We start from the raw sequence: 20346 nt of genomic DNA on the forward strand, positions 1-20346 counted from the left end.
TCTCTTTACCATACTTGATTGTTGCAAGATAATTTATTTGTCTTAATTCTATTAAGTTTTTTTTTTTAAGTAGCTTCACGTCACTGAAACCTGAATTATTTTTAGATCTATATTAATTGCCTTCAGTGCAATGGAAACATAATTATCTGTAATATGTTTGTTTTTAGTTGTTATGTGTTTGGGATGCTTGTTATTTAACATGTGAAATCTACAATATGCAGGTTTATGTCATTTATAATGGGGTTTTTCTTCTGTTAGTCCCTTTGAATGTTTTTCTCCTTACCTTGGCGTCACTGTATAATATTAAATCAAAGAATGCAGGCATGTAATATCTCCCCCCTCAGATGTCCACCGGTTCCCTGCGTCCAGGAACAAAAGACTGTAGGGAGGCATTAGATTAGGACCGCTTTGCCTGCTGGGTAAACGGGAGGGAGGACACGGGTATTGAACCTTTGACCACTGAGCTAAACAGACCTTTCATTTGGTCCATTTATCAAAAGTGGAACAAAATGTAACTCTTTTACCAGAATCGCATACTTATCAGAGTGCATGAGCCATAAATCACACAGCCAGCCGTCAATGTTTGAAATGACGAGTTATATTTGAAAACCAAGAACACCGTACACGAAAAAAACACATTAGCTGAAAGTGATCACGCTAAAGGAAACCGAAAGACGTACCATTCATCTCCCCACCTACAGCTGTCATCACCGCAGTCCTTTAAAAAGAAATATTACACCACACTAAATGAAACAGTCCAGTATCACAAAAGGCTTCATGAATATGTGAGCCGTCAGCTGCACACTTGATTTACCAGCAACTCGTGTCCAGTGTACTAAAAACTACATTTCAGTTCGTCAGGATTTTGAGGGTTTTCATAAGCAGATGGTGTTAATGTAAGCCTGCTGTACATTCTTCAATATAAATAATACATTTCACATATACAGTGTCTCATGCTGCAACATAAATATTCCAATGCTACTGTTGCTGTTAAAAATAGCCAACAAGAACATAAGTTAAAAGAAGTGAAGTAAATAACTACACGTATAACAATAGTGCTAATTACAACAATAGTCATGTGACCAACACATTTAGTATATTACAATAAAGCACAATTAGCAAAACGTTGCCAAGTGTACACGTCCTGTAACATTTAGGGGGGGGATTTTTAATACTTTGTGCTATTTTTCTTGTCAGTACTAAAGAGATAGATAGATTACAGCTAACTAACCCTGTAACAGCAATAACCCTGATTATTTCCTCATCATACAGTCATCTCGGTTTGGAGATTAGAGCACATTCCTACATTTTACCCGATGCCTAACCATCTAAAACCTACAGTCAATGCGGAGCAATGCTGCTGCAGAAAAATTCAAGGCCCTTGATAGTTTTCACACATCTCACTTTTTAATTTTTTTCTCAGAGGAAATCTACCCTGTGTCCAAAACCTGAAATTAGAATAAAAAAAATCTCTTTTGTGGTTTTGTTATGAAATATTAAATTACATTATAGTTTCCATACTTGTCGAATCTAGCTTCAATTTAATAGAGCCGGTATGTGTGTTTGCTGTAAGTCTGTGAGTTTTGATAGTGTTGACTGAGCCACTGTGGTATGTGTGACTCCTTTGCTCTATGAACCCTGCCAAGACTCCCTCACTAATATTTTCTTTGAGATATCTACTTCAGCTTTGATGTTTCATTATTTTGTTGTCTTATTTTCTTTTTAATATTTTGTCTCGTGAATTGTGTAATGCACAGTTAAAGGCGGCTTAAAGAAAAAACACTAAACACTACGACCCTGTCTGAGAAACTGACGAATTGTTAAAAACCTACCAAATTAAATTTATTCAAAGAAAATACTGCACTAGCTGTCAACATTTTTAATTTGTGAAAAGAAAAATTTAAGTTTAATTTGTGTTAAAGGTGCACTCGTGATTTTTTCCCCCCCTAATTTAAAGAGATTTACGCATAAAAAAACAATAGTACTTTTGAAAAATATAATGTACTAATATACATTAACATGAAATGAAGACTCATAAAAGCTATTTTACAATTTTAATTTTTCATTTTAATTAAAGTTTTAGTAATTTAGTTGTGCATTTTTGCCAATTTTTTTAAATTAGTTTTTGTCTATATACTTTAACTTTAATTTGTTTTAGCTATTTTAGTACATCAAGTTAAAGCTGCAGTCTGTAAGTTTTGCCTCTTTGTCGCCATCTCTGTTTGAAAACCTGGAATTGCAGCTGTGTGCGGAATTATCTTCCTTGCGTGGGTTGTGTATCGGCACGGCTCCAGCGCGGATGAATCTAATGTTCTGAAGAGTGTGTGTGGCTGTCAGTCACCGCACCGGTGTGGATATTTACTGTACTTCACAATCACAGATTCTACACCCAGATCAAAGAAGACCAACTCTAAAAACCCATAGAGAAACTGACTCAAAGACTGAATCTCATGAAAGCTGTCATATTTCACCTCAAAACTGAAAGAAATAAGTGAAAATTATATTTTTCTTAAAGACAATGAAGCCTCTTTTTTTTGGCTTTATAACATTATTTTTATAGCTAATATTTCAAGTAATTCCTTCCCAATTCTCAGAAAAATTATGCACAAAAGTGGTATTCTCATTACAATCATGTGAGAAAAAGTTATAAATCATGGTCGTATCTGAATAAAAAAGATCGAAATTAATGACAATTATTACACTGGAAAAGAAATTGACTTTGAAACAATTTTCGCTCAAATATTTCACAAGTAGTTACGAAGAAACAGCAAATAACACTAAATTAAATGTGAAATTTTGAAGTAGAAAGAGAGAAATTGTATTTTCTAAAACACATGCCAATAATCTTTTTTGTTTACAACTTCAAAAAATATAGTTTTTTTTTTCTGTACAGTGATGAGTATTTGGGGTCAAATATTTTTAATTCTCATCATGAAAATATTATCACACTGTAAAAACTCTTTATTGGTCATAAAGTAGGCTCCATTTTCTTTATGCAAAATATAATTTCTTGATTTTTTTTATATTGATTTTGAGGTGAAATGTGACCTGAAAATCACCAGGTCATGACATTAACCCACAAACTTGGCAGAAAATGTTGAATGAAAAAAAAAAAAAACACTGCAAACGGACACATTAAACGTGACAGTTACAGAAATAACACCACATTTTGTACTTAAACATACACAGACCCGAAAACCGGAGTTAACTGAGGAGGAAACTATCTTGGGGGAAAGAAATTATGATTGCGGGAAGGCAATCAGGCGCTATGAGCGTATGTCAATTCAATAAAGTTTTACATGAATCTATAGCCAAATCATAGTGTGGAGGCCTAATCCATGCATGAACACAAAATTTTACATAATCAAACACTTACTGTCATAGTTGCGAGGTTTGTCTCGCAGACTTTGGTGCATCTTTGTATACATATATGGAGGCAGTATGTAAATCATAGATGTACACATAATTGCAAGGGTTGGTGCGGTGTGTGTGTGTGAGCGAGAGAGAAAGAAAGAGAGCGGATATTGCTGTGAGGGAAGGTGGCTCAGAGCCAGGGTTCAGTAATCACATCATCTTCTTTTATTAAATCTCACTGCACTGCTTCTGCGTTATTAAAATCTCCCAGCATTCCCCACAACCCACTCCCGCCACCCTCCCTCCCTCCCCGACACACCAATATTCACAATGATGAGATATGAGAAAACCAACAGGTAGCTGATAAAAATATACACATCAGACCACTCGTACACAAAAGAGAAAGCACAGGTGAGCAGCTAAACTGTTCAGTACTGACACATATTATTCTGCCCCAATCATGTCACAGACGCACACTTCAGTACGTACTTGCTAAAAAAAATCTGCCTTTTTGAACTTAGCATGCAAACACTGCTATGCACAAAAATAACAATCGACTAGTGGCATGCAGATTTTAATTGTCTAATTATGTTTTGATTGCACTGAGACACATTATAACTTTTGGGTTTATGCTAATAAAACAACAATTAGTGTCATTGTACACTCTAAAACACTCTTAGCTGAATTCATATGCATTTATGGCTTATTAGTCATTTGAAGAACACTTCAACAGGCTTATTAGAAAGTGTACTGCCTATCAAGGTGGCAATAAAGTTAAAATGACATTTCTTACGATGCCTTAGTGTATTAATGAGACTCAATATTTGTAGATGGTCATGTAAAAATCATAGGTGAAAAATACCAGTAACGATTTACAATAAGGTTCGATTTGTTAATTTCGAAGTTAGTTAATTTGAACTAACAATGAATACTAATTCTTTATTAGTAATTTCAACATGTATCTGTTAATATTAATTAATCGACCTGAGCTATGAACTAACAAAGAGTATTTTTATTAACTAACATAACCAAAGATTTATAAATACTGTAACAAATATATTGCTCATTATTAATGTTAGTAAATGCATTAACTAGTGTTAACTGATGGGACCTTATTGTGAAGAGTTACCGACATACCTTTCATAATGAAAATGATTTACTTATCACTAAAATTCCTCATATGCTTACTAACTGTTTTCTGTTCTGGATTTGCACCGATAGAACAGAGAAATGTTCATGCTGTTTTTGAGTCTGTAATGGACGAAACATTCTGGATGTAGAGAAGGGAACCGCATATGACCAACTTTTTGTCTCAGTATGTTTTCTTGGATGAATCTGCTTTGCAATGCCCTGCCAACGCTGTAAAAATGCTGGTCAGGTCACCAAAATGTACTTCAAATCATCTGAATGATTCAAATTATATACAGGAAAATACATAAAAAATATTTAAAATCGTTGAATCAACCAGATAACATTTAGTTACACTAGCAAAAGACATTTTAAAGGATTCTATCAGGTAGAAATAGATTCTTAAAGGAACAGTCCACCCAAAAATGAATGTATTCTCATTATTTACTCTCACTTTCATGTCGTTCCAAACCTGTCACTTTTATTTCCTTCTATGCTATTTAGAAAAATTTCCAACTATTTTGGTCTCTACAATGAATGTTAGTAGGGTCCAAAACAATATTAGACCCACTGACTTAAAAAACATTGAGACATTTTTCAAAATATCTTCTTTTTTGTTCCACAGAAGTCGTCGTACAGCTTTGGAACGACATCAAGGAAATTGTGACGATTTTTGGGAAACTATGCCTTCGACACATTTCCACTGATGTCTCATTCTTCAAAATACTACAAAATCCTTGGTAATTCTTTGTAATTCACTAGCCACTTGTCAACAGAGCAGCGGTTTGTAGGAAATACTGATTCTGACAGTGGATATGTTGTAGAATATGATGGGCGTCATCATAATATCCCATAAAGTAATGTCTTATATAGAGAATTTCACACTATCTTTGGTGACAAATATGCACTATTGGTGTGCTGACGTACTTATTGTGATACATTCCCTGACTGACAGCATAACCTGTCCATACGTTACAATCACACGTCAGTTTCCTGCATCCCTCGTGTGTGTGTGTGTGTGATACTCAAGGGTTCAGGGACCGACAGGATCGATGTGTTGAGTTGGGTGAGGCGAGAGTGAGTCTGCGAGTGTGTGTATGTGTGTGTTTGGATAAAACAGCTAATCCCCAGGCCACCAGAACGCAATATCCTGTCAGCCAGATTCTCATTTCCTGTCTCTCTGTGGCAGTGCGAGAAAAAAAAAAAAGACGCGTAGAGGGGGGACGGGGGATTCGTTGCCCCAGAAACAGAAGATACGGCAGCCCTGTTTGAGGATATCTATGGCATTCTTTCTATCTCTCCCCCTCCCGCTTTCATTTTTTGCCGTTCTTCTTTTATTATCTCAGATTTAATAAAGCCAAGGCGAGCAGCTTGTTCTGCCATGAAACATTTATTAGCCGTCTGTAATGAAATTGTTGTGCGGGAGGCGAGGTGATGGAGACTCATCACACATTATGCAAAAACAGTGGCAATATCACAAGAGGAGACACCTCGAGCTCATCTCTCCTCTTCCTCTGTCATCTTCCTCTCTCCACCTCTGTTTGTCACCACCATGGCCTTCTGACATCCCATGAGCTCTCCTTCACTGTCTTCTCTTCTCTCCCTCTATCATTGCCTTAAAAGTCTGATAGGTACACTCTGAAAAATAAAGGTTCTTTACTAGCATCCATGCTTCCACGAAGAACCTTTAACATCCACGGAATCTTTCCATTCCACAACTGGCTCTTTATAGTGGAAAAAGGTTCTTTGATTATTAAAATGTTCTTCATACTGAGAAACAAGTGGAAGAACTGTTCACTGAAAGGATCTTTGAGGAACCCAAAATGGTTCACATTGCTGTGAAAACCCTCTTTTGGAACCTTTATTTTTGGGGCTTCAACAGGAACTTCAGGCATAGAAAAACAAAAACAAAACATGTTTTCCAAAGGCAGTAATTCAGGCACGAAAATATTACTAATAAGCCCATTGGCTCATCTGAAGTACCATGTAAACATATTCACCAACAGGACTACACACACACAAGCTTATTTGTTTAAAGCTAAAACTACACTCTTAAAAATTAAGGTTCCAAAAGGGGATATTTGCAGTGATGCCATAGAAGAACCTTTAAATTAACAGTTCTTAGAAGAACCATATTTTCTTAGTATGAAGAACTTTTTGAACAAACTTTTGTCGACTGGAAAGATTCCATGGATGTTAAAGGTTCTTAATACAGCCATTGATGCCAATAAAGAACCTTTACTTTTAAGAGTGTAGATTTGTGGCAGAGGTGTAAAGAGTACCTAAAACCATACTTGAGTAAAAGTACAGATACTTTACAGTAAAAAATTTCTCCACTACACGTTACAAGTCACCAATTCCAAAACAACTTGAGTAAAAGTCTTAGAGTATCTGATTTTAACAGTACTTAAGTATTTTACTTATACTAAATATAGGCTCAAAGATGCACTAGTCAAAGAGACATGCCAGTCAAAAACTGTAACGTTGTGGAGAAGCTGCGGAAAACAGGCAGAGGCAAGGATCTATGTGCTGGTATTTCATGGAAAAACTAGAACAAACAAAAAGGCAAAAACCAAAGGGAACAAAGAACAGAATTGCTGGCAAACAGACAACCATTACATTCAACAACTCACAGGGAACTAAAGAAAAACTAGGGCTATATATACACACAGGGGGCTATAACAAGCTTAACAAGATAAGACACACCTGGGGAGACTAATCAAGGGGAACCAATGAACAAACGGACTACAAACTGACTACAAACACCACGGGAGACAGGAAGTGACATAAAAGTCCAGGGCAAGGCACAGGGAGCATGAAACAAAAACAAGAAAGAGTTGATTTATTTTCTAAAACCAAAATAAAACTGAACACCTCAAAATTACAAAAAAAACAAAACAAACAAAAAAATTTACTTCAAAAAGGTCTCTTCAGTATAATGGATAAATAAAATAATGTTAAGTAAAATTAAAAAGCAGAAGCCTTCTTGCAGTGGATGTGCTGGTTTGGGCCTCATTGCCGGCTGCAGTCATGTCCTCATCTCATATATAAAACACCTCTGATTCACAAATACTTGCTAAGGAACTCGCATTCACATAAAGTAGCCTTGTTGACAAGTTTGGGTGAGTAAGGGCAAAACGCACAAGATGCAGTACTTTCAATTAACTGCAACACTCATTTCAAATGTAGTGGAGGAAAGAGTACAGATACTCATTCAAAAATGTAGTGAAGTGAAGAGTAAAAGTTGCTAATATCTTTGATACTCAGTACAACTACAAAGTACCCGAAAAGATACTCAAGTACAGTAACTAATTACATTTACTCCAATACTTTACACCTCTGGTTTGTGGTGCATGGTTCAGTGTCATTGATCTCAAACTAGAAGCTGAAATTTTACATTTAGAAGGAGTGAGTGGCTCCTATGATGCTAGGGTGTTGTGGGTGGTTGCCATGGCGTTGTGATGCAGTTGCTAAGGTGTTCTAAGTGGTTGCTAGAGTGTTCTAGCTAGTTGCTAGGTAGTTGTTTATTGCTAAATCTGACTCTGGTCCCTTTTTGTTCATTTTATCATCGGAGAGGTGAACGTTGTGAATCTGATTGCTCAAAAAAGTAATATACACTACCATTCAAAACTTTGGGGTTGTTAAGATTTGTTAATGTTTTTGAAAGTAGTCTCTTATGCTCACAAAGGCTGCATTTATTTGATCATAAATACAGTAAAACAGTAATATTGTGAAATATTATTACAATTTAAAATAACAGTTCTTTATTTAAATATATTTTAAAATGTAATTTATTCCTGTGAGGCAAAGCTTCATTACTCCAGTCTTCAGTGTCACGTGATCATTCAGAAATCATTCTAATATTTGAGGCTTAAGAAACATGTATCAGTGTTGAATAGTTTTACTACTTCTCAACATTTTTTCAGGATTTTTTTGATGAATTGAAATTTTCAAAAGAACAGCATTTATTTTCATTTATTCTGAAATCTTTTGTAACATTATAAACTTCTTTACTGTCGTTTGGTCAATTCGATGCGATCTTGCTGAATAAAACAATTCATTTCTTTTACAAAAAGAAATTCTTTATCACCTCAAATGGTACACAGCACAACACCAAATAGAAAAAAATGACCAAAAAAAAAAAAGTTCTTCAAGCTGCTCATGACCAGTTTGAACAAAAACCCAGATGTACATAAAAGAGATAGCTTCAGTCAATTGTTGCTTTATTGCATTATGTTTGATTGTATATGCCACAATTTAAGAACAGCATGAATGATAAAACGAATGGAGTTTGCAAGCACTATTGACTCTAAAGTAAAGAATCCGAGGTACAGCAGCGTCCTACACCAGAGCCCATGTGTCATATTTTTGTGTGACAGTACAACAACTCTCTAACCACAACACAGCTTGTAGTCATGTCTAAGAACATAATTAGCAACGTTCCCAATCAAGCACCCTCCACCCCCCTCCCCATTCTCACAGACACAAAGAGACAGCGAGCAGAGAGATGATTAAGCGAAAATGTGGGATAAACGGAGAGATAAACTGATTGGTGTCATCACGGCTATAAATCTCAACAAGTAGGAAATGAAGTTTGGAACAGAAATATTATTAGAAATCAGACAGTGATGGACGAGCTAGAGGAGAGATGCACTGGGAGGAAGAGAGACCGAGCAAAAGAAAGCTGAAGATTTTGGTAACCATCAACCGAAGTGCTCATAATAATGACTCCGACTGAAGATTTCGGTAGAACGGTGTTACTGTAAATGATTGACATCGAAAAATTTATCATTCAGAAGTTGCTCTTACAAAGTACAGGAGACCTAAATGAGATTGCATTTAAAGGAATATTCTAAGTTAAAGACACAATGGCATAATACTGATTACCATAAAAAAATAATTTGTCCTTTATGTACTTTAAAAAAAGTAGAAAATAAACGTAATAATGATACATTCACAATCCGCTTGTTAAGTTGTGACGTATCAAATACTGTTTCCGGGTCCAAACCTCTAGTGAGAAAACTATCTCAACAGCTCTTTTATTTATGGCACATCTTTACGCTAAGCTTTTCAGAAAAGATGAATCACTGTCTGGCCAACTAAGATAAAAGTTAGGATCAAGGTTTTTTTAGTACTATAGCATACAATTGAGTGTATATCAGCACTGTTTGTTAGTTAATTTGGGAATCTAACGGGTCATTTGGACCTGGAAAAGGTGACAAGTGACGTCACAAACAAATAAAAGTGACATTTTTGCAGAAATGTGGAAGTTATAATAAAAAAAGCATTTAGATAATTCTGTTAAATCGTGTGTTTTATTTGAACTATACAGCTGTTTTTGGGATTGTTTTAGGGTTTTAGGTGTTACGTTGTCAGGGCATCAAAGTTGTAAAATTGGATATAACTTTACACAGAAAATGCTAGTAAGGAATGTTTTCACACTAAAATCATGTTAATAATCAATAAATCATAAATCATGTTAATAAGCATATTGTTTACATCTGAAACAGCGAATATTTTAACATTTATTGATTTCCCCCCATACACTTCCATTACTGTAACCCTGATTTCTGCTTTTTTAAGAAGTGGAAGGACAACTTGAATCTATTTTTGTGTTAATCAGCATTATGCCACAAATGCTGTCGACTGAGCTTAACTGAATCGAAATGTTCTGGATTCGAAATTCATCTGAATCCACATTCAATCCGAAATATTCTCGTAGTTTCGAGTATCAACTTTGTCTCAAATGTTTTTCTTAAAAATCCCTATGATAAATTGAAATAGAATAAATGGAAATCTATGACTTTTGATTGCAGACTTTGATATTTTGGCAAATCCAGGCACAGTTCAGGACATTTTTGAGACCGCTTCTAAAATACTAAAAGACAGTAAGACTCATGATATTATTGGGTCTGAGAAGCATGAGACTTCATGCTAGGAGAAACAAGTGAGATATTAAAGAGCTCTCATTCGTGATTTTTCGTTGTCACTGGCATCTCTTTACACACTGGGGGCTGTTTTCGTTCTGTTTCCCACCCCGCAGAGTGATCTATTAAACTTGAGCGCATCTTAAATATCCGCTCCCCTGTCTCCGCTCTGATAGGCCTCTGAGACCCTCGCTAGTCTAATTTTCTGCTAGGGATCCAAGCACCGTACCCTGGGGCTGAGAGCTTTTATTTGTCTGGGACTGGTTTCACTAGGCTGGGCTGCATGGTTATCTGATGGCTGTGTGTGTTGAAGTCAGCCAGGAAGACAGTGATGGAGAGAATTTGACCATTTTAGGGATGTTAGCAAATGTTTGTGGGTTTAATGAATAGGGGCTTGCCTTTGAGTTTGGTTTCGGTAAGTGTGTAGATGTTGCTGGAATGATTGAAAACTGAATAGTAAATGAAGTCTGCGGTGGCCGTGAAGTGCAAAGCAAATCACAATTCTGAAAACAAAATAACAAATTACAAATCAGATTTCTGATGACGAGAACATCAGGAACATAAGTGTCGTGAGGAATCATCATACAGTTGTGATCTTCAAACTGACGCTGTTCGCATGTTCGTTCTTATTGTGTAAATTATTTAAAGTGAAAAATGTTTGTTCTTAATAATATTTCATTAAAATGTCATCTGAAATAAATCCCTGTTCACAACACCTTACATTTTGGTTTTTAACTTCCACTTTATGTGATCCAAAGTTGGCATGAAATGAAAATTTACCTATTTTCTAAATGCATGTTTTTGATTTTTTATTGTGAACAATTCATTCATGCATATGATTCCATTAAAAAAAATTGAATTTTTTAATCAAAATTTCATAACTCGGTCTTCCAGTGAAATTACAGACTTCTTTTTGGTTGACGTATGCCGGACTTCTCCAATCATTTAGTCTGCTTAAAGGAACACTCCACTATTTTTGAAAATAGGCTCATTTTCCAACTCCCCTAGAGTTAAACAGTTGAGTTTTACCATTTTCGAATCCATTTAGTTGATCTTCGGGTCTGGCGGTAGCACTTTTAGCTGTAGCTTAGCATAGATCATTGAATCTGATTAGACTGTTAGCATCTCGCTCAAAAATTACCAAAGAGTTTTTATATTTTTCTGTAGTTACATCGTGTACTAAGACCGACGGAAAATGAAAAGTTGTGATTTTCTAGGCCGATATGGCTAGGAACTTATACTCTCATTCCGGCGTAATAATCAAGGAACTTTGCTGCCGTACCATGGGTGCAGCAGGCGCACTGATATTACGCAGTGCCTGAACGGTCTAATTAGATTCAATGATCTATGCTAAGCTACAGCTACAGCTCCTTGTCCTACATCTTTTTTTCTCATTGAATACCCTGTTTCACTTGGAAACATGTCATAATAGGAAACTAAAATGGGATGTGAATGCCATTTAATGTTGACTTTAAGTGCACTCTTAAAAATAAAAGTCCTTGATAGGCATCTATGGTTTTAGTGACGTGACATGTGGCCAAGTATGGTGACCCATACTCGGAATTAGTGCTCTGCATTTATCCCATCCAAAGTGCACACACACAGCAGTGAACACACACACACCGTGAACACACACCCGGAGCAGTGGGCAGCCATTTTTGCTGCGGCGCCCGAGGAGCAGTTGGGGGTTCAGTGCCTTGCTCAAGGGCACCTCAGTCGTGGTATTGAAGGTGGGAGAGAGCGCTGTACATTCACTCCCCCCACCAACAATCCCTGCCGGTACGAGACTCGAACCCGCAACCTTTGGGTTACGAGTCTCTAACCATTAGGCCACGACTTCCTCTTTATAAAGAACTTTTAACACCCAAAGAATTTTTCCATTCCACATATATTATTTCCACATATATATATATATATTCTTTATAGTGGAAAAAGGCTCTTTAGATTATTATAATGTTCTTCCCACTAATAAAAAATGGTTCTTTTTAAAAATGTTCACTGAAAGGTTCTTTGAGGAACCAAAAAAGGTGCTTCTATGGCATCACAGTGAAAAACCTCTTTTGGAACCTTTATTTTTAAGAGTGTGGCTATTTCTACCTCACCTGATTTTTAAAAATGAATTTTGCTGGTGTAATGATTCAGTTATTTTAAATAATATTTTCTTTAATTTAACGTAACTAGGAAATGTATGGTTTCACATCACTTGACAATATATTTTTACAGTAGAATGTCAGCTCAAGATAGTATTTTTTTTGTTGTTGCTCAAATTCCTTTTTTTTTTTTTTTTTACACCATCAAAGATTCCTTGGCACCCCAAAAATGGAGCGCACACCTGCTGTAGATGGAGCACTGGTAAAGGCGCAGGAGTGGTGGGTGCTGACGGACAGACAGCGGAGAACACAGGGAGATATTGTTGTGGATTCACTCAAGGTCACCCACTAAAGAGTGTGCCAAGTCTCCTCCACAAATACACCACATACCATGCAGTCTCAATATTCACAAATAATATCTGCAAACGAGACATTAGCATCAAAGTGCAACAGGAATGCTTATACCTTTCTTACTTTCTTTACTTACAGAATGAGAAAAACTTAAATCTCTAAAGGAAACTCCACCATATCGTGAAAAGGGCTGTCTTGAATGTACTGTAAATGATAAATGAATTCAAATAATACAAACTGACCAAGCTCAAGGGAATAACAGCACCAGCTTGCACAAGAACAGTCTCACTGTGCTCTGATCCCAGAACAGCCATCTCATTTGTAATCGTTGATCACTTTTACCCTCATTATGACATCCTTGCTGCAAGCACCCATGCAAAACTATTATCAAATCTATGGTCCCATTTTTCTTCAACGGTTTGAAGAAAAGCAGTTAGTATGGTAATTTCATACCCTGAAACAGTCCTGGATCTCAGGTGATCTATCTTTCCGGGAACATATATAGAATTATTTTATATTCCCTTTGGGAATACTGACTGCTAACTTTTCTATCCTCTTTTATTCTCTCCTGTCCGTCTTATTCCTTTCGGTTGGCCTCCAGATGTCAGCAACAGAGGGAGTGTCCACACTACTCAATGGTGTCTGACACTTCTCACAACAGTGATAACAGGCCACAAAATCGTCCTTCAACTGTCCGCACTCCTGCTGATGTCACTGGGAAATTATGGTTTCTCGGAATCTCCCTCTGACCCAAACTGATACAGAATGATTCATCAGAGAACCAGCAGTTAAAGGGATAGTTCACCCAAAAATGTCAATTCTGCCATTATTTCCGCATCATGTCATTCCAAAGACTTGGTGCACGAGTCATATGAATGTTTTTTCTGGTTCTTCACATTTCTCCTTTGTTTCCCCACAGAAAAAAAACAAAACAAAAAAAAACTGAATCTGGGTTTGGTATAAGATGAGGGTGAGTAAATAAATAGATACGTTCTGAATGACGATCTGCATGGAATTTAAAATCAGATTGAAATGGGTGGTGTAAATAAAATAAGCCAATCAAAAGCTAAAATAAACCAATCATAAGGAAAACAAAGCATGTAAATGCTCAAATCTATTTTTTCAGTCGGATTCAAAAATACCTTTGGCGTCACTGCTTATGCTTATTTATGTCTTACAAACTAATCAGTGCAGGAGACTGAATATTTCCTAAAAAAAGGCAAAAATGACAATTATACCCGAGGTAGCGCTGCATGCGCTGAGGTTTTGTTTGGAAAACATGTAATGCACATGTAATCAAATATATGAACCGGATTGCAACATTTAGGGTTCATATAAACTGAACTTTCAGAATATGAAATCAGATTGGATTCATTCCGATGTATGAAAATTAGTAAACAAACCTAATGATCACAGAATTGTCTGTTTTTGGTTGAACTGTGCCTTTAAGAAGCAGTTTTGAACCTACATCCTTCCTCATACATCAACTAAAGCTACCATCACCAATATTTAACTACACATTCTAACGGAAATTCCCGCAACACTTTATTTTTCAGTGTCCTTGTTATACATTATATGTACTTACTATAGTAATATAGCACACTATAGCAACTACAATATACAATAGTATAGCAACCAATCCTAAATCTTACCCTAAATCTATAGTAAGCATGTACACTGCAATTGCAATACCTTAAAATAAAGTGTAACCAAAGTTCCTTATATTCCACAACAGAGCATCAGCATGATCAGAAGATCAACACACCCATGAGGCATTTGCAGAGAGATTAGGGGAATGTTCTGGTGTACTTCACGTTAATCTACGCAGAAAATGGGATGTTTTGCCATACTAGGGCTTTGATGGAGTGTATACAGGCACACGCTGCATATTGAACTGTCTTACTTCTCGTAATCATGCTTGCAGTAAAGCAAGCGATCCCGACAATAGCAGGTCCCGCTCAGCGCGCTGCGACACACCGCACACTTGACACACGTCTCATGCCAGGACAGTTCATTGACGCGCAGGAGGAAGCGGTCCGCGATGGGAGACTCGCACCCTGCACACACCTCACCTCCTCCCACGTGCTCTGGTGGAGAAGAACAGAACAGGTGTCAGCTGACAGGACACACACAAATGTACCATGAGGGACTCGAGGCACACACATTACAGCACTGATATTAATATGGAAAGATTAAGAAATGATAAATGAAGAATAAGGGTCTCACCGTAAGGTGTGGCGGAGGGGGCCTGCTGAAGACATGACTGGTTTTCTTCTGTTTTCATTCCGTGTCTTCCTTCTTTGGAGTGCTGACTGAAAAACAACAAAGACGTACATATAAAGACGGCAATCAGTCTGTGTTAATATGGAATTATTGTAAGCTGCTTATGATTGCTCAATGTTATTATCATATTTATTATTATATTTACACATATTGTGGGTAAAAAGCACACTGTAATGTAATGTTACTGTGAAAATACTGAAAATATTTGCAGCATAATCTGTGAGGAAACAGAGCATCATTAGTTTCATCAGTAAAAGCCAAAATCAGCTGCAGTGTGGGCCCGTTTTTAATGTGCACTCTAAAATATGTTAATAGTTTTAATAAAAATGGTTTCTATGGTAAAAAATGTTGACCGTAAGTTACCCTACCATATACAATTAAAAATATATTTTAAAAATAACATTACATGTAATATTACTGTAAAAAAGATTTTACAAGTAGAAACGGTTTACACTGTAATTTGCAGATACAATGTATATTATATTTAACCTTAAAAAGGTACATATACTTGGTAACACTTTACAATAAGGTTCCATTAGTTAATGTTAGTTCATGTATTAACTAACATGAACAAACAATGAACAATATATTTATTACAGTATTTAGTAATCTTTTACTAATCTTCATGTTAATTCACAGTGCATTAACTAATGTTAACAAGCACAACTTTTGTTAAAATGTTATATTATAATTAAGTAAATGTTATAATTAACGTTAATTATATAAGATTAATAGCCTAAATGCTGTAGAAGTATTGTTCATGTTTAGTTCATGTTAACTAACTAATGTTAACTAATGATCCTTATTGTAAAGTGTTACCACATACTTTTACGTTATAATGTTGACATTTATAATGCTTAAATTATGTTTTTATAATTGTCTTGTAACTTACGGTGGAAAGGGGGCGTGCCCAGAATTCCTTTCATGAAGCATCACATTTGTTTAAGTTTATGTTTCATTTGAATATTTATAGTTATTTTGTTATCGGTTATGTATAGGAGTGTTTTTAATGGCATTGCATGTAGTTTATTTCATGTTTACTACAGTATTTTAGTCATGTGTGTAACAGTTAAGGTGTTTAGTGTTCGTGTCAGCGTTTTTATGTTAGCCTATCAATTGTCACGATTGCTGGAGAAGTTTTGTTGAACTTAAGTCGCCGTTATTCTCAGGTTTTAGAAATATAGGAATATATATGTTGGTATATAGCTAGGCTATAGGCCTACTGATATGATATGATTTAATGACATGTAAAGTCAGGAACAGCAGGCTACAATATAAACGTAATCTCGTAATGCTTGGAAAAATGTTTTTGTTTTTTACCGTAAATGTAACATTTATTTACAGTGTAGCCTATTCTTCATACGCTTTCTCTCTTATCTGTTTTAATTAAGACATAACCTCTTTTATTTTATCTCACTATATAAAAGGGAAGTGTTTAATGAATGTGTGTGAGAAGGACTGGAGGTGTTTTGTGCTCAGGCATGTGTTTTAGGAGCTCTTGCAGGTGAATTATCCGCTAGTAAGGCGCGCGGCTTCGGTAGCCTATATCTGCCTAAACGAAACAACGCAAACACAAAATCATCAAATATTTCCCGGTCCAGTGCCGTCGCCGTCAGATTTAAATCAGGAAGCCTATTGCCTATGAAATAATAAGGGATGACGGTCGTGATTAAAGCTTTGATCATTGTAATTTAGAATTAAGCTTTCACCTATATTTGAGATTTACACTCATTGAAGTAATAGGCTATGATATGACTGAAAAACTCTTCTGTATTTTATTGCCTACTGCTTTTAGAATATTTAGGATGTGTTTTTTATTTTTGTTGGTGATTAAATTATTAGTCCATAATTATTATTATTACTACGTTTATTTCTGCTTATGAAAAACCCCTTGCCTGGAAATTTAAAGGTGAATTTGAAGTCTTTTTTTCTCATCACACGCTGCGTGTCTGATCTCTTTCCCCATTAATAATGCAGTTGATTGCATGAGTTTGATTATTAAAAAATACGGGAGTTAATAACGGGTCATCAGTCTCACTGAGGAATATATTCGCGGTGTCGTGGAAGTATGAACATTTTATTCATATATTTTTAAAAATTATTTATTTTTACGGAGCTATATGCTACATGTGATCAAAAATATATTTTAATACTGTCTGTTAAATTTACGTAGACTACATAGGCTATATAGCCCAATTGTCGTCGTATAAAGGGAACATGTTATAATGATTGTGGCTGATCTAGGCTTATGTTTGACAGGGAAAAAAAATCAACTTATCATTCGTAGCTAGTATAAACACTCATTCCTTTACGAGACTAAACGGATGCAATTGATGAATTCATGATATGATATTTTGATGTGCGTTCATTTCATTGTTTAAATTAAAGTTTATATCGATGTGCGTTCATTTCATTGTTTAAATTAAAGTTTATATCGATGTGAATTGCGGCTGATCTAGGCTTATGTTTGACAGAAAAAAAAATCAACTTATCATTCGTAGCTAGTATAAACACTCATTCCTTTACGAGACTAAACGGATGCAATTGATGAATTCATGATATGATATTTTGATGTGCGTTCATTTCATTGTTTAAATTAAAGTTTATATCGATGTGCGTTCATTTCATTGTTTAAATTAAAGTTTAGTGTTAATTTATATTCGAAGATGCTCCATGACAAGAAATATCAGTGCTCTGCGACGTGATATAAAGTGCAAACGTAAATATGAACGATATCAATAGAGTGTTTTGCTTATGTGTGAAATAGCGGTGCTTTCTAAGACATCAGTTTGATCCTAATTTTTTACTCGAAACCAATCCATCTATAAACTTAGGCTACAGAAACTAAATTGTGGCTGTATTTCACTCAAGTACCGTACAGAGTTACCTATTTTTTTAAAAATCTGACATTTTAAATTATTTGTGCACAATTACACATGCTGACAAGACGTCCTTGTGGGAAGTGTAGATTTTTGTAAAGGTTATTTTTTAAATTCTGAACTCATAAAATACAGGCTAAGGTTTTACTCAAAGTATCAGACATAAAAGTTAGATGCAAATAAATTAATGTATAAACAAATTAATTAACACCAGCGCAGCAAAACTTCGCATTTCTGTAGCCTAAAATGTAGATTAGGCTACAGCAGACAATACAGACTATAGCCTATATATATATGTAAAAGTGTTATCAAAGTCATGAGAATTTATCATGCAGGTCTCTATGTGAACGCACTAAGAAAAGTTCAAGTAGCCTATCATTTGTGTGATGATTGTAGGTGATGCTCAGACCTGCTTATGCGTCCCGTGAACTTACCTAGCGCTGAAACACACTCCTCCTGAGATTTCTGTAGGTAACATCAAAATACCTTTGAAGAAGAGGACGGGCACCAGTGCTCCAGAAGGCAAACTTTAGTGTTATAGTCCAAAATGCACGCAGTGGCGCAAAAGCATCGCCAGACTGTGTGAGATGTTCAGGCGCACGCTTTATGTGATGGAGTGAAGACTCGGGCTGCGCGCGCACAATTATGACTGCTGGAGGAAGCTAGGAAACAACAAGGAGGGGTGCGAGAAGATGAAAGAAAAAGAAAAAAAAACGTGCATTTACAAAGTAGATTTGGTCTATTGAATCTGGCACCGAGTATCTCGCTCTTTCTGCTTCAGAGAAACAGTTTACTTTCTGACTGATATGATATGCTGCTATAAACAAATAGATTGGCAAGTTCCATACATCATAGGCTATGTATAATAATCTCAGACTTCAGGTAAAGATCATCAGACTTAAGATGAAAGACATATTTCTGAGCGTATATTCTAATATTGGTCTATAAGTTACAAGCAAATGAAGTTCAAGATGTGAAGGTAACGTTACGGTTGAAATCAGCCACCATTCAGCATAATGTGCGTACATTATCAAATGTGTAATTTGTACTTGTAGTCTGTATATAGCTTAAATAATATAAACGTATAAATAAACATTTAGAATATATGTTTAACACAAAAATCTTGGGCAATAACAGAAGTAGCCTGTGAATTTGTAGTCTAATATAGCCGTGTCAAGAGCTACAGTGGAATAATACTTACTTTATACAGTTCTGCTGACAAAACTATGTCTAACGTGGACGTTCAGGTCATTTTTGAAGTAATTAATATGCTCAATTAAGAGCTAAAAGGTTCTAACTCGAAAATTTCGTCAAATGGAATGCGCATCCATGTCCACGCGCGTCGCGTCTGCCATCTAGTGGCCAAATCGTGGCTCCATGCCTGTTATTACATATTATGCACTTTCCTGCGGAGTTTAGCTCCAACCCTGATCAAACACACCCGAACAAGCTCTGTAGGATTACTAGAAAGTTACAGGCAGGTGAGTTTGATTAAAGTTGGAACTAAACTCTGCAAGACAGTGGACCTCGAGGGCCAGAGTTGAGAACCCCTGGGCTAAAGTTAGGCCTATATGAAATACAAATAATAAGCAGGTAGATTGACAGTTAGCGCATAACATTATAAAGTGGTCAGGCCCTGATGTGCTCGAAATAATAATTCTCCCCACTGATAATAATGAAACGTCTCATTGTGTGACTCCTCAGTGTCCAGTTTCTCCTGGTATTTAGATATATTGTGCAGATCGCTGCAGAGGCGACGTTTACGGCGATCTCACGTGGTAAATGTTACTTTCCTCAACGCTTTTCAGTATGGGCCAATCACTGCTGCTTGCGATAACCAGATTGTTGTTATTATTATTATTAAAGATTAATTCTTAAACGAATTAAATAAAGACTGTTGAGGCGAATTTCACTATTTCACTGAGGCGATATGCAAGAACTTGAATTAATTGAACTTGAATTAATGACATTTTTAACTACTAGGCTTAACTAATTTCCAACTTTAAAACTAAAGATCTGTTAAACATTATTTAATTTATCATTTTAGTGGCGTTCTAAAGTTATTACAGAGTAGAGCTCTATATTACAGCGCAGACAAAATCTGACTAAACATTAATTAGCCTATTATTGAAGAATCAAAGAATTAAAAAAATAGATCATGGTTTCCACAAAAATATTAAGCAGCACAACTGTTTTCAAGTTTCTACTTATATGCTTAACGAGTCACTCCGCTATCGTTGACTGTCTGGCGCCATCTTGTGACTGAAAACACTTAACCACCGCGTGTTACAATGGAAGACTTCAGCATTAATTTTAACATATATGGTAAAAACT

The 20346-nt window shown here is 35.9% G+C and overlaps 1 protein-coding gene across 1 annotated transcript; it reads right to left on the reverse strand.

The window, feature by feature from the left end:
- Nucleotides 1-14546: 14546 nt before the first annotated feature.
- Nucleotides 14547-18601, reverse strand: LOC107757352 (LIM/homeobox protein LMX-1.2-like). Its single transcript, XM_016574794.1, has 3 exons — nucleotides 18447-18601; nucleotides 15077-15162; nucleotides 14547-14937 (listed from the first exon to the last, which is right to left on the reverse strand). Exons 1-3 carry the CDS (start codon nucleotides 18488-18490, stop codon nucleotides 14750-14752), a joined length of 318 nt encoding a protein of 105 aa, XP_016430280.1. The 5' UTR covers nucleotides 18491-18601; the 3' UTR covers nucleotides 14547-14749.
- Nucleotides 18602-20346: the final 1745 nt, after the last annotated feature.

This window comes from Sinocyclocheilus rhinocerous, unplaced genomic scaffold (genome assembly GCF_001515625.1).
Source record: "Sinocyclocheilus rhinocerous isolate Xijiao unplaced genomic scaffold, SAMN03320098_v1.1 scaffold383, whole genome shotgun sequence".
Classification (NCBI taxonomy): Eukaryota; Metazoa; Chordata; class Actinopteri; order Cypriniformes; family Cyprinidae; genus Sinocyclocheilus; species Sinocyclocheilus rhinocerous.

Bases quoted from the DNA above. Each gene is read 5' to 3' on its own strand.
- LOC107757352 (XM_016574794.1), bottom strand. From the start codon at position 18,490: ATGTTACCTACAGAAATCTCAGGAGGAGTGTGTTTCAGCGCTAG. The intron at 15,163-18,446 runs GTAAGTTCACGG...GTTGTTTTTCAG, and splicing joins GGAGTGTGTTTCAGCGCTAG to TCAGCACTCCAAAGAAGGAA. The intron at 14,938-15,076 runs GTGAGACCCTTA...CTTCTCCACCAG, and splicing joins CCCCTCCGCCACACCTTACG to AGCACGTGGGAGGAGGTGAG.